At 43.2% G+C, this 15,368-nt stretch overlaps 1 protein-coding gene across 1 annotated transcript in view; it reads left to right on the forward strand.

Annotated features, from left to right (window-relative positions):
* The window catches only part of DHCR7 (7-dehydrocholesterol reductase), a 775,245-nt gene extending 760,893 nt beyond the window's left edge, over positions 1–14,352 (forward strand). The window contains exon 9 of the mRNA XM_044084804.1: positions 13,866–14,352. Within this exon, the coding sequence (XP_043940739.1) occupies positions 13,866–14,330 (465 nt within the window). The 3' untranslated portion in view covers positions 14,331–14,352. The remainder of the gene's footprint in view (positions 1–13,865) is intronic.
* The last annotated feature ends 1,016 nt before the right edge of the window (positions 14,353–15,368 follow it).

Below are 15,368 nucleotides of genomic sequence, written 5' to 3' on the forward strand. Positions count from 1 at the left end.
AAGACAGGCCCTTGTGAAGCATCTCAGTTAAATATTGGAAAATCTGAGGTAAACTGGGCGTTGCTGTGCTCATCCCTAAAGATCGGTTCCAGGCACAGAATCTTTTCCGTTTGTCAGCATAAGATTTTCTAGTACTAGGTCTTCTCACCTCCAAGATTACATCCATCACAGGTTTGCTGAGGGATGATAAGGGTGAATTTAACTGATTAGCCAAGCTGTAATGTTCAATGTTGGGAGCTGAGGGTGCAGAATTTAGTTCTCCTGCTGAGACAGTAAGGAAGGTGTCTGAGGCAGGTGCCTTGGAGATATTTGTGACACACTGCGCAGGAGTGGGTACCAGTGTTGGCGTGGCCAGTCTGGAGCAATTAAAATCATTTTTGGTTTGTCCTGTTTGACTTTTAGCAGAACTTTGGAGAGCAGAGGCAGAGGGGGAAAGGCGTAGACTGATAGGTTTTTCCAGCTGAAGGACAGAGCTTCTACTTTCCAGGCTTTTTTGTGAGGAGTTCATGGGCAAAATTTGTCCAACTGGTAGTTCTGTGTGGAGGCAAATAGATCTATGTCTGGGCTCCCCCATTTGCTTGTCAACATGTTGAAAATCCATGGTTCCAGTTTTCATTCGTGTGGATCCATGAGATTTCTGCTTAGTCCGTCTGCCAATGTATTCAGTTTTCCTGGCAGGAATTGAGCTTGTAGTTGCACTTGGTAGCTGAAGGCCGTGTTCCACAAGGCCATGGCTAGTCTGCAGAGGGGGTAGGAATGTGTACCCCCCTGCTTGTTTACGTACCACATAACCGTGGTGTTGTCCATCTTTACCATTAGTTGTCTTGGATGAGTGCAGTCCTTGAAGGCTGTCAGAGCATTCTGTACAGCTAACATTTCTTTTTGATTGATATGTAGATGCATTTGATTTGGCTTCCATTTGCCCTGAATGCACTTCCCTGTCAGGTGAGCCCCCCATGCATAGTCTGATGCATCTGTAGTTAGGGTTTGAGTGGCAGGGGGTAGTGTGAATGGTAGTCCCTTGTTTTGGTGGCAGGCTTCTGCCCACCATAGGAACTCCAGGTGTAGGCATTGTATGATAGGAATCATTGTTTCCAGGCTGTGACAATGTTGACTCCATAGACTTTTTAAGTACCACTGAAGTTTCCTCATATGCAGTCTTGCATATGGAGTTAGAAGAATGCAGGATGTCATGAACCCCAAGGCTTGCAGTATTTGTCTTGCAGATAGCAGGGTTTTTGTGGCCACTTGTTTGAAGTAAGGTACCAAATGAATTTGCTTTTCTGGTGTGAGGAAAGCCATCTGGGCAGTTGTATTCAAGCTTGCACCCAGGAATGTAATCTGTTGAGAGGGTACCAGTTGTGATTTCTTGGTGTACCCTAGACAAGTTAAAACCCTTTTTAGAACTGCCAGATGATTTATAAGTATGGCCTGGTTTTCTGCCCGAATTAGACAATCGTCCAGGTCTGGATATATTTGAATATTTCTTTGCCTACAAAGTGCAAGTACTGGTGCCAGGCATTTTATGAATACCCTGTGCGTAGTAGACAAGCCAAAGGGCAGTGCAGAGAACTGATAATGCAAGTAGCCTGCTTTGAAGCGTAGGTATCTTCTGCAAGATTCCCTGATTGGGTTATGCAGGTAAGCTTCTTTTAAATCTAGAGTTGCCAACCAGGCATCATTGCCTAGCCTAGGAAGTAACTGGTTAAGAGTCAGCATCTTGAATTTTGTAATGTCCAGAAAGGTGTTTAGAGTAGACAGGTCCAGAATTGGACACGATGATTTGTCTTTTCTGGGTACCAGGAAAAGCTTGGAATAGAAACCCTGTCCCTTTTCCTCTTCTGGTACCGGTTGAATAGCCCCCACATTTAAGAGGGAAAGTATTTGTTTCTGAGCCTCTGCCTACTGATTTGGGGGCAGGTCTGGGCACCCGTTTGGTGTTGGCAATGTGTGGAAATGAAATCTGTATCCCTGGGACTCTATATTTAAAACCCATTTGTCCTGGGTTATGAGTTCCCAGTTTTTTGCATGAAGAGCAATCTTTCCCCTCAAAGGGGCGGCTAAAAGGTAAGTGCTTGGTAATTTTAAAGGAAAGTCATTGAGACTGTTTACCATAGGGGGTGTCTTGTTATTTCCAGATTTGGAAGTGGGCACCCCCATTGCTTAGTTCTGAGAATCCCTTGGGACTGAAACCTGGTGCTTTTGGTGTGTCTGGGTTTGGCTTGAGTGGATCTGGAAGGAGCTGGAAAGGACCAATTCTTAGTAGGGCAGTGCCTACTAAATCTCTGAAGTTACCCTTGTAAGAAATCTTTTACAGTTTGCATAGATTTAGCTTTATCTTCCATCTTTTTTAGAACTTCTTCAGCCTTATTGCCAAACAGGCGGTCCTGATTTAAAGGAGCATCCAACAATTTTGCTTTAACATGATCAGGCAGAGATTGCTCCTTAAGCCTAGCATGCCTTCTAAGCACAGCCCCAGTAACAGCAGCCCTGCAAGAGCCCTCTAAAGAATCAAAACCACATTGCAAAGTATGTTTTCCAACTTGTTCAGCAGAATGCAATAAATCCTGTAAATCTTTATTTTCCACACAGTCAGAAATCAACATCATTTTCTGTTTAAGCAGTCCCATAGTATGATGTTGATATTTTAGCATATGAAATTGGCAGTTTAAAGCCCTGGTTGCCAAGGTTGCAGAAGTATAAACCTTTTTACCCCATCTATCCAGTGCCCTGGAGTCTCTATCAGAAGGGGTAGGATTTTTAGCAGTAGAAGCCTTAATGCCCTTGGGCCCCTTTGAAAGTCTCTGGATCTGCAACAAGATTTTTGAAAAGGAACTTGTGGGACTCAGGAACCCTGTAGTATCTGTCAGGTTTACTATGAGCCGGAGGCAGGGAATCAGGTGCCAAACTGAATTCTGAAAACACATCATCAACAATGTCTAGTACAGGAGGTATAGCCAAAGGCCTATGCTGATGTAGAAGGAGGAAATCCCTAGGCCTCTTTTTAGTTTCAGAAAATTCCTGACTCTCCCAGTGGAAATGCTCCCTTAAGGTATGTAAAGTTTCCCCAAAAGAAAAGTCCTCCGGGAGGGAGGCAGAGGGAATGGAATCCTCTGCATCAGAATCCTCATAGGTAGGTATGGACAAATCTAGTTCATTTGAAGAATTAGAAGAAACAGTGTCCTGATCAGAAGAATCATAGTCAAGCTCAGACCTTGGCCTCTTAGAGTGGGGGGTTGACTACCCCTGATTAAAATAAGATCTTCAGCCATTTTGATAATTTGTTTTTTAGGCATAGGGGCCTGAACATGTGGCCTGGGCGTCGATTCTTTAGACATAGATAGAGATTTAGGCCTTAGAATAGAAGGTGGAGTCGGTTTAATATGCAATTCTCTAGGCCTGAATACACCCTCAGAAGCTGGTGCCTGCACAGCGGCTCCGGACACATCCAAGGTAGAGACATCCATGGGTTCCATAGGAGAAGCATCTCCCGGCATACCGGACTCCGAATGGGTCTCAGTAGATGCCTGCAAGTCAGAAGTAGCGGGTATCAGGGGCTGCGAAAGCGCCTCACTGAGTACCGGCGAACTGGCGACTGGCTTAGGAGAAGCGTCATCGGCAGTTTTGGACTTCAATGGCCTGTCTGTCTTTTTCTTTGCGTTTTTTTCAGAATTCTGGTAGTCGGATGGCTAACCAACGTCATTTCTGGATAATTAAACTGAGAACCGAAATATTTAGAGGCAAAAAAATACCGACGGATAGTGCGCTGATTAAATAAAGCACAAAATCGACAGCAAGGTACGTCGTGGTCAGGGCCTAGGCAAGGAATACAGTACAAATGAAAATCTTTGTGAGGTATTTGCTTTCCACAAGTAATGCAATTATTAACTTTTACTGACATCGGTAAGGAGCAAGAAAAAGTTTCCCCAATGGGGTACTTAGCTTTAAGTTGAAGACTTCGGTTCAGAAACTCGAAAACAAAAATTTCAGGAGTCGGCCGACCGGCACTTGCGAACTGCTTCTGCTTCGGGCACTGGACAGCAAGAAAGACTGATGTAATGGCGTTGGCTGCATGTTTTATACCCCTGACGTCATGGAAGAAGGGACAACAACCAACGCAGGACCCAAGACTTTGTTAATCAGGCCGACTGAGGGCAGCCTGCCAGCAGATTACCAAAATGTAATGACTGCAACAGTGAACACGAAAAACATCATAGTACAGTTGTGTACACTTACCATAAATGTAGATGTTTGAGTGTATTCACAGTTGCAGTCCTGGTTACCCTCCCTCCAGCCCCCTGACTTCTTTTGGCTATACCTATATTCTTGTTTACTATGCTTAAAGCTTTTAGGTGTATTTGCTTTTTTCTTGGAAGTGTAACCTTGTATATATAATTACTTCCCATTATGGAGGCACTTGACATCTGAGGCAAGAAAAACAGATGTAATGGCGTCGGCTGCATGCTTTACCCCTGAGTACCTGACGTCATGGAAGATGAGACGGCAACTGACGCAGGTCCCAAGACTTTGATAATCAGTCTGACTGAGGGCTAATAATCCAAATGTGATGACTGCAACAGTGAATACACTCGAACATATACATTTATGGTAAGTGTACACAACTGTAATTTTTACAGGAAGCTTGATAACTGATGATGTTTTTAAACTGAAAAGATTTTCCTTATGGTGCTACAAAAGAATCATAACCCTTGTCAACTGGGAATTCCTACTATTCTTGTTTACGTGTGTGAGTTGTTAAGTGCTTGACTGGCAGTCTCTTCTATCTCAGCACATCTGACAGCCATTTTTGCGTGCCTATCTCTAGATCGACTTCTTTCTCCTCTATTTGAGGTCATATAGTTTTTGAAAGGTGTCCTACACATTATACCACCAAGGAGCACTATCCCCTTTCTTGGGATATGAATTACATCCTGGAAAAGCTTATCTTTTCTGTTTTTGAGCCTGCTGCAGCTTCCTCTCGTAAGGTTTGCTCCTGGAAAACTGTATTACTGGTAACTATGACTTCTTCTGAGATGGCATCAGTGCTACAAGTATTAATAGCCATTCCACCATTTCTCATTTTCCAAAAGGCTGTTGCTCTTTGAACTAACCCTTCCTTTATGCTTAAAGTTAATGAGATCTCTCACAAAGGCCATCAACTGGTCTACCATGTCCCCTTCACCTTAGAATAAGGGAAAGTGGAGCTTGCATTCCTTAAATGTACGTATTCAGCTCAAATTTTATTTGGATAAAACTAAATCGGTGAGAAAATCTAACTACCCTTTTGCATCTTTTCAAGACAGGATGTCAGGGTCCCTTGTTTCCAAACTATTTCTAACTGGAGTTCAAAAGCCTTTTCCTTTTGTTGTTCTTTCCATGGCAAGCAACTCCAAACACTGGTTAAGGCACATTCCACTAGACCTGCAGCCTCTTCTGGGAGTTTTTCAAGGGTATGGATTCTAGCATCTTCTCTCAGTTTATAAACCCAAAAGGAATATTGGCAAACTACTTTACAAACACTCTGTCTCACTAAATTGGAACAAACTCCCTTTTCGTATTAGATCCAACCTTTCCTTTCCCTGTTTTAAAAAGGAGCTTAAATCCCACCTACTAAACTTGAAATGATGTCGTTGCATTGACCACACGTGGTGTTAGTATCTCCCACTGTATAACCTGTTGCATCTCCTAACTTTCTTTCTTTGTTACTGCTTTAGCTCTCCTAAACCCTCAGCTGTACTACTATAGCCCCCTCCCATTCTCCACACTATGCCCCCCCACTTCCTATTAATGTCTATACGTTGTCCTTCTTTTGAACAACGATTATCTTTTTGTTTTTACTCTCATATGTAGTAAATTTTAGTCCACTGCTATCACGGCAACCCTTAATGTTCATCATTTTTTTTGTTTTTCTCTTTATAATTAATTTTGTGTTTGCAGTGTTGTTTTTAATAGTTTTTGTCCTGTATGTTTATCTTTGCTTATATTTGCAGGGGCTCTTTCCCCTTGGGTCTCCACTGAAAATGGGTTGCGTACTATCAATGCAATGCAAATAGTTAATAACCTTTTCTTTTTTACAATTATTTTATATTGTGATTGTTATTTAATAGTTGTATATTGTCACTTCATTTTTATTTATGTTTGCTGGGGCTTTTCCCCTCGGGTCTCCACTGAAAATGGGTTTGTTTGCAAACTCAGTTGGACTAACCTGGTTAATAAATGTGAAATAAATAAATAAATAATAGAGCTATCCTTGAAACAGCAACTTGGTCCTTTAGTCTCACTTTCACCAAACATTACAAGATTGATGTATTCTCTGGAACTAGAGTGGAGTTTGCAAAGTCCATCCTTCTTCAGGGTCTTTTGGAACATAACTCAGCAAAACCTTTTAGCTTTGGGACTCTCCAATCAGTTAGTAATGTTATTAGAGTGTTCCAAGAAAGGACATAGTACAGTTGTGTAAGAACTTAACATAGCAGTGTTTCCTTTGGTCCAGAGGTGCAGGGTTTGATTCCCTCAGCCGACTCTCCAATCAGTTAGTACTGTTATTAGAATGTTCCAAGAAAGGACATAGTACAGTTGTTTAAGAACTTAACATAGCAGTGTTTCCTTTGGTCCAGAGGTGCAGGGTTTGATTCCCTCAGCCTCCATGGCCTAACTGCTGACTGAGCAAGTCAGTTAACCAGACCCCTTTCACAGGGGTTCATGGAGATCAGTGCTCTACCCCAGAAAACAAATACAAATAAAATAATAGTAGCTGTCCATCTGGTCACTGTTGCAGTAATGAGTCACGCCCACTTTTTGCCTTTTTCTTTTTGTTTGCTGAAGGTGGATTCCTTTTTTCCTCCTCTCCTTTTTGACAGGTACATATGTGTATCGTTTCCTCTACTTTGGCGCCATTTCCTCATTCTTTGGAAAGAACGTCCTGAACTAATTTACACTGATGTGTCCCTTATGTACCTTTGCCTCCTTCAGAATTAAGTCATATGTTGGGTGCAAGAAGAGGGCATCCAGGCTTTGGAATGCTGGCATAGTATCCCCTCAGTTAGTAATATTGCAGCAGTGATCATTTGGATGTCTACAGTTATAAGTTCTTGCACAAATATACTGTCTTCATAGTACCTCAGACTTTAGCATGCTCTTCCCTAGGCAAGGACACATCAGCGAATGTGCTGTAAGCTTCAGGAACAAATTTTAAAGTTGTAAAGAAGTTCATAAAACTGTTGTTCAACTTTAAGAAGAAGAAGGCAAGGCAGCCATGTGTCTGGTGATAGCAGTTATTGTCAGCTTCCCTCACAAATGTATTACCTGTTCCTGTTAAGTGTTTGAAAAAGAAGAAATAGTAGCAGTGTATGTGTCTGGTGAGTCACAAGTCATTACAAATTCCTCTTAAGTGACTTGTGTATCACACATGATGCTTGTAAAGACTAAGGACCTGAAACCCAGAACTATCAGATGGAGCTCATTGTGAGGTTTACACGTAATGTGATGTGCTTCTAGATGGTGGTCTGTGCATTGACTATACTCCTAGATGAGTGTTTATGCCTTGATTAAGGACTGCTGCATAGCGGCATGTGTGATGGAGTAGCTGATGTGCAAGACACAAATGGAGAGCATCATGGGTGTTGTGCATTTGGTTTGTGACTGCCACCAAAGGTAGACAGGCATCAGCAGGCTCCGATTGTTAACATCTTCCTTCGGACAGCTAGAAAGCAGTACGAGGCAAAGTTATATCATTAAGTCTAAAAGCTCTTAATTAACGTCATCCTGTAGTTATGGGTTTGATTCCCTCAGTCTCCACATAAGTAACGTCTGATACTCCAGTACCCAAGTGTACAAGACAATCTTATACAGTCCACAGTGATGACTAGGTAAGTCTGTTGTCATTGTAACATAAGACAAAAACAATGAATAAAGAGAGCTTTGTATTAAAATGTACAAATCATTGAAGACCATTGCAAGCTATGACAGAGTTTGTTGCTTTATATTCTAAGCACTGAAACAATTTTGTTTGGATGATGCCGTTCAAATTACCAAATTCTATCAAAAGACACTGATTTCAGAAGCTGAAATTACTAGGTTTAAACTATTTTAGCCTGTATTATTTTGCTTTATAAATTCTGGTTCTTCCATTGTATTAGTGGGTTCCCATGGTAGAGCACAAGGTAAGAGAGAAATGAGGTTATAGTTTGATTTTCCTAGCTGTTTGATCTTGGAACAGTTCTTATAATTTGCAGTTTAGGAAAATGAAAATATAATCTGGGCAGCTTTGTGTGTAGGTGTGATGTCCTTCAAGAATGCAACTGCAGTCATAACATGTGGGTTGTCCTGCCTCAGGCAGCCCTCGGTCGGCCGGATTCCAAAGTCTGGGTCCGACGTCGGCTGATGTCGCATTTCTCTCCGACGTCAGAGCGGCTGGAGTACATAAGCATCAGCCGACGCCATTTTCTTCAGTCTTTCTTGCCGCGCGGTGCCCGAAGCAGAAGCAGTTCGCAAGTGCCGGTCAGTCAGCTCCTGTATTCTACGATACCGAACTCATCAAAAAAGCTAAGTACCCCGTTGGGGACCTTTTCTTGCCTCAGCCGATGTCAGAAATTACTGAAAAAGTTAACAGTTGTCTTTTTTGTGGTAAACAAATACCTCATAAGGATTTCCACTCTTACTGCCTCCCTTGCCTGGGCCCAGACCACGACGTCTCGGCCTGTGTAGCCTGTGCTCGCTTCAACAAGCGCACTATCAGGCGCTGGGCGGAGTTTGCTGAAGATTTTTTCATGCGATAAATTTGCTTACACCATGCCGTCGGATCTTCCGACATCGCAAACTCCCAAAAAGCGAAAAGACCGGGACCAACATCCTCGGCCCGCGTCTACCACCGACTCCACGCCAAAACCTAGCGCGAGTGCCCCGGTTCCCTCTGAGACGGTCTCTCCAGCGCTCCGAACCGAAGACACCGCATTACCGACTACTCCGATTCTAGACATTACTCCGACGCCAGTTATTGACTTTCCTCCGGATACCGAAACCGAGGAAATACCCGAGACCATTGCTGTAGACAAGGTCACTCCTGCACGTGGAGCTGCCAGGCCTCCTATGGCCATGTCTATTAAGGCCTACACTAGGGCTAAGGCAGCCAGCAAAACAAAGCATATTGCTTCCAAATCCTTACCTCAGCCGACTCCGGAGACACAAATTATGTCCATGGCTGCTGATTTAATTTCCATGATCAGAGGTTCACAGGCCCATCCTGAGAGAGCATCCCAGCCTCCTCCTGATAAAAGGCCCTGGGTTGAAACCTCTGACCCTTCTCCTTCTGATGATGACTCTGAGGGCTCCGTCCACTCTGATAGCCAGGAAGAGCTCTTCCAGACCTATGAGGACTCGGATGCAGAAGATTCCATACCTTCGGCCTCCCCTCCTGAGGATATGTCTTTTGGGGAAGTTCTGCACACCATGAGGGAACATTTCAAGTGGCAGGGTCAGGAATATTCTGATTCTAGGAAATGCCTTAGGACTTTCCTTAAGAAGCCTCAGCACAGGCCCTTAGCTATTCCTCCTGTACTTGATGTTCTGGATGATTTGTATTCTGATTCTAGTGCTACCCCTGATTCTCTTCCTCCTGCTCCAGCCAAGCCAGACAGGTATTACAGGGTCCCAGAAACTCATTCCCATTTATTCAGGGCCCATACTGCTGATTTGGAAACTATTTCACAGGGGCCTAAAGGAGTTTCAGCCTCCACCTCAAAAAATCCTTTGCCCTCCAACAGGGACGCAAGGTCATTAGAGAGATGGGGTAAAATGATTTACACATCCACTACCTTATCTATGAGAGCTTTAAATTGCCTTTTTCATATGTTCCAATATCAGGATTATCTCTTAGAAGATTTACAAAAAACATTAGCTTCTCCTGATCCTTTAGACAGGAAGACTTTGCAGGAAGCTGTACATAACACTCAGCAAGTAAGCAATCACTTCCTGCAGTGTGGATATGATGCACTGGAAGCTTCATGTAGGGCAGCTATGACAGGGGCAGTGATGCGTAGACATGCTTGGTTAAAAGATCAACCTCTACCAGATCATGTAAAAGCAAAACTTCTGGATGCACCTTTGGAAAAGAACAAGCTTTTTGGTGCAAATGCTAAGGATGTGTTAAAGACCATCGAAGAAAAAGCAAAATCAGTTCAGACTGTGAAACATTTCCTCCAGGTTCAACCCCCCCCAGATTCAGTAGGAATTGGCCTTCAAAAAACTGGTCCTTTCCTAATCCAGAAAAGTTTCAAAGGGGTAAGAACAGACGTGGCCGAAGAAGAGGCCAATACAGAGGCCCTTACAGGGGGTGACAATGGCAGCCAGGAAACCAAAGAAGTGACGCAGGGGTTTCACCTGCCCAACAACCACAAACTCAATGACTTTCCCCTACTACCGCCTACCAGGGAACAACTAGAAGCTCCCTTGGGTGGGAAATTATCTCTGTTTACAGAAAACTGGCACAGACTGACAAAGGACAAATGGATTTTGGACATTATAGACCGAGGGTACAGGTTTCATTTTCATACCTTACCAAGAAAACAAGGCATGCCAAATCTACCACAACATCAAAGCGCAGAGGCTATCAAGCAAATCACTCTGCTGACTCGAATGAAAGCAATAGAAAGAGTTCCACAACAAGAACAAGAACAGGGGTTTTACTCAAGACTGTTCCTTGTTCCAAGAAAAGAATCTCAATGGAGACCAATACTGGACTTGTCCGCATTAAACACCTTTCTCATAGTACCAAAGTTCAAAATGCTGACTCTACAGCAACTCCTTCCCATGCTGGGCAAGGAGTCGTGGCTGATTACTCTGGACCTCAAGGAGGTATGCCTGCATGTCCCTATCAGACACAGCTGCAGAAGATACCTCAGATTTCTTGCAGGGCCAGAGCATTATCAATTCTCAGCATTGCCATTTGGCTTATCTACTGCCAGAGTATTTACAAAATGCCTGGCTTCAGTAATTGCTCATTGCAGGCTCCAGGGTATACAAATTTACCCGTACCTGGACGACTGCCTCATACAAGCGGACGACAAATTGATGCTGACAAAAAACCTGGATTATGTCATACGATTACTTCAAGCTCTGGGATACACAGTCAACTTCCAAAAGTCAAGACTGCAGCCATCCCAGCAAATAATCTTCTTAGGAGCCAAACTAGACACAGCCTCTCAGATGGCTTACCTGACAGAAGACAAACAAGAGAAGTTAACTCAATACTTCAAAGGTTTAGCAAAACTCACCCAGATGACTGCAAGGAGATTCCTACAGGCCCTGGGTTACATGGCATCCTGCATTCTCCTGGTTCCATTAGCAAAACTACACATGAGAAAGCTTCAATGGTACCTAAAAGCATTTGGTCTCAACACAGCAACAACTTGGAGACAATCATACCACTCATTCCATGCCTACAAAAGGAATTCCTATGGTGGGCCTCGGTGAGCCAGGAAAACACAGGTATGTCATTCAAAAAACCACAGATAACACAGACCATGACTACAGACGCCTCAGACCTTGGATGGGGCGCACATGGAAGGCAGGTGTATACAAGGACAATGGTCTCCAAAGGAAACACACCTGCATATAAACCAAAAGGAAATGCTGGCAGTAATGCATGCTATCGAGGCTTTTCAACACCAACTCCAGCAAGGCCATTTAATGATACGGACAGGCAACACCACTGTGATGTGGTACATAAACAAGCAGGGGGGCACCCACTCTTACCCCCTTTGCAGACTGACAATGCAGCTTTGGGAGAAATCACTGAGTCTAAACATCCAGTTACAATCCCAGTTTGTTCCAGGAAAAGACAATGTGTTGGCGGACAGCCTAAGCAGGAATTTCACAGATCCACACGAGTGGAGGTTACATCCGAAGGCTTTCAGACAACTCACTTCGACATGGGGTAAGCCAGAAGTGGACCTATTTGCCTCTCACCTCAATCATATTCTACCAAAATTTTGCACAAGGACTTACCATCCAAAGGCTTGGAAAATAGATGCCCTTTCATTCAACTGGAACTCTCTAGCAATCTATGCATTCCCACCTCTGCCACTGATTACCTCAGTATTATTAAAGATCAAAGCAGAGAAGCCCAAGGGAATCATAATAGCTCCGGATTGGCCAAGACAACACTGGTACCCACTACTACGGAGCATATGTCACACCAGGAGGTGGGCCCTCCCTCAGTGGCCTCTACTTTTGACTCAACACAATTTCGAAACACTGCATCCAAACCTTCAGACACTGCAGCTAACAGCCTGGGAGATCCCATAAATAACTTCAGCTTATCTCTCCAAGGAAGTTCAGCGGATACTAACAGAGGCTCGAAGACCATCCACCAGAAAGGTTTACTTAGCAAAGTGGAAAAGATTCAGCAATTGGAATACCAGCAAGGGACATGATGCATCATTACTGAACATCCCACTCATCTTGGAATATTTGGCAGATATGTTACAGAGCAGCCTCTCATATTCTTCAATAAAGATTCATGCATCTGCTATTTCAGCTAGATACAACACTGATCCTCCTGTTTTCTCTCACCCCTTACTAAGACAATTCCTCAGGGGAATCAAGAACATTAAGCCACCAAGAAAGGCCCCAGTGCCAGCCTGGGACCTCAATTTTGTCTTAGAAAAACTGACTCTACCTCCTTTTGAGCCAGCAGCTTCAGTTGACTTGCAATTTCTCTCATGGAAAACAGCTTTCCTGTTGGCAATTACCTCAGCAAGAAGGGTTTCGGAGCTACAGGCCCTAATGGCAATACCACCCTTTATTATTTTCCACAGAGACAGGGTTTCATTAAGGACCAACCCTACTTTTATGCCAAAGGTGGTATCTAGGGTTTCTCTAAATCAAGCCATTCATCTGCCTGCTTTTTTCCCCAATCCTGAGAATAAGGGGGAAAGACTTTTGCATACCTTGGACATTCATAGACAACTTCAATACTACCTGGACAGAACCAAGGCCAGTAGGAAGTCTGAACAGCTTTTTGTAGCTTACGCCCCTGCAGTCCAAGGAAAAGCAATTTCAAAACAGACTATTTCTAAATGGATTGGACATTGCATCAGATTCTGTTACTCCTTTCATGGGAAGACTGTTCCAGCCTATGTCAGACCACATTCCACCAGAGCTACAGCCACCTCTACAGCATTTTTAAGAGGGGTGCCTACAAAGGACATTCTAGAAGCTGCTACATGGAGCTCCGTGCATACATTCTCCAAACACTACAATCTCCCTCTATACTCCAGATCCAGAGCAGGCTTTGCTTCGGCAGTCCTGCAGGGTTTGATTGCCACACCATCTCTTTCCTAGAGCATACCTCCTCCCCCAGCTAAGCTATGGTATTCTACCCACATGTTATGACTGCAGTTGCATTCTTGAAGGACATGGTACAGTTTTGTACCTACCATAAATGTAGATGTCCGATAGACATGCAACTGCAGTCGGGTTTTCCCTCCCTCCATACCCCTCTATGCCTAGGGTCCACTCCTATCCCCCTTACTCTTAGCTGGGGATATCTGTTATGGTGTATTTGTTTTATTGCTCATGTATTTGTTTGGAATCCTGTTTTTGTCTTCCAATTTGATTACAGCCTTCCTTGGAGGGCACCTGGCATCTGGGGCAAGAAACACTGAAGAAAATGGCGTCGGCTGATGCTTATGTACTCCAGCCGCTCTGACGTCGGAGAGAAATGAGGCAGGACAACCCACATGTTATGACTGCAGTTGCATGTCTATCGGACATCTACATTTATGGTAGGTACAAAACTGTACTTTCTGGACAAGGCTAAACGGAAACCTTGACATGTTAAAAATAAAAATTGTTTTGTCTTCCAGGGACTGTATTTAGTGTACAACCCAGTACAGCTGTCCACAGCTGGTTCCATTGCAATCCTTCTCTTTGGCCTCACTGGCTACTACATATTCAGAATGACCAATCACCAGAAGGACCTCTTTCGAAGAACTGATGGCAACTGCAGGATCTGGGGTAAAAAGCCTACCTACATTGAATGTAGTTACACTTCTGTGGATGGGAAGAAGCACCATAGCAAGCTGCTTACATCTGGATTCTGGGGCCTCGCACGTCACTTCAACTATACCGGAGACCTGATGGGCTCCCTGTCCTACTGTCTGACATGTGGCTTTCAGCACATACTTCCTTATTTCTATATTGTATACATGACCATCTTACTGGTGCATCGATGCATCAGGGATGAACATCGCTGCCGTAGCAAGTATGGCAAGGAGTGGAAACGGTACACAGATGCTGTACCTTACCGAATACTACCAGCAATTTTTTAATAAAGATTTTAATTTAAATAAATCATTGTTAACATTTTTTTCTGTATATCCTCCCCAGAAATGTAAAGCAGAAATTGTAGCATTTCTTCTGACTCTGTGCCGAGGTTAGGTAATACTATGTAGCTGAAATCTGGATATCTCAGTAGTTTAGTTTTTGTACATAACATATTAAAGTCGTCTTCTTTCAGCTTTGTCGCCACAGCAGATCACCTGTCCACTCATGATTGGCAGTGGAGATTTACAGTGTCAAGTTGCCAGCCCGGCACCCAACCTTCCACAAGTGGCCATAGCTAGATGTTCAGGTTTGTATCCAAGATGGAAGTATAATTTTGGGAAACACTGTCAAGCACATTCCATTCTCACATGTTACTGAGTGTTCCAGCTTTGCAGCACATTCTATATTCACATGTTACCGAGTGTTCCAGCTTTGCAGAACATTCTATACTCGCATGTTACAGCATTCCAGCTTTGCAGCACATTCTATACTCGCATGTTACAGCGTTCCAGCTTTGCAACACATTCTATACTTGCATGTTAAATTGTTCAAGCCTTGAAGCCTATTCAGTATCTGTGCATTACTGGGTGTTCAGACTTGCAGTGCATTGTTCCTTGTTTCTACCCTATCTATCTACTGCATAACCTGATCTTTAACTCCTTAAAAATGGTACGTTATGTAGATTCTGCACAATTGATGATAGCCAGTTAAAATGGTGTAGTACATTCTGATTGTGTTGTGTTTATGTAACATCAGTAATACTTTAGCTTTTGTTGTTCCTGTCTTAATGGTATCTGCATAGTAGCCACCCATTTCTGTTGAACACACTGTATGATGATCCACACTATTTTTTTATAATTAGTAATTGTGACGTGAAAAGTAGATTAGCACTGAAAATTAATCATAATAACTCTTTCCATTATTGTATATTTGCATTATACGTACAATTTCCATCAATAGCCCTATTCTTGTATTAGAACATTGTCATACTTTCTTTAGCGAGTATTAGAACCCCTTTCTCCAAACATGTGTTAAGGTTGAGT

This window comes from Protopterus annectens, chromosome 9.part0 (genome assembly GCF_019279795.1).
Source record: "Protopterus annectens isolate FY-2018-M chromosome 9.part0, PAN1.0, whole genome shotgun sequence".
Classification (NCBI taxonomy): domain Eukaryota; kingdom Metazoa; phylum Chordata; order Ceratodontiformes; family Protopteridae; genus Protopterus; species Protopterus annectens.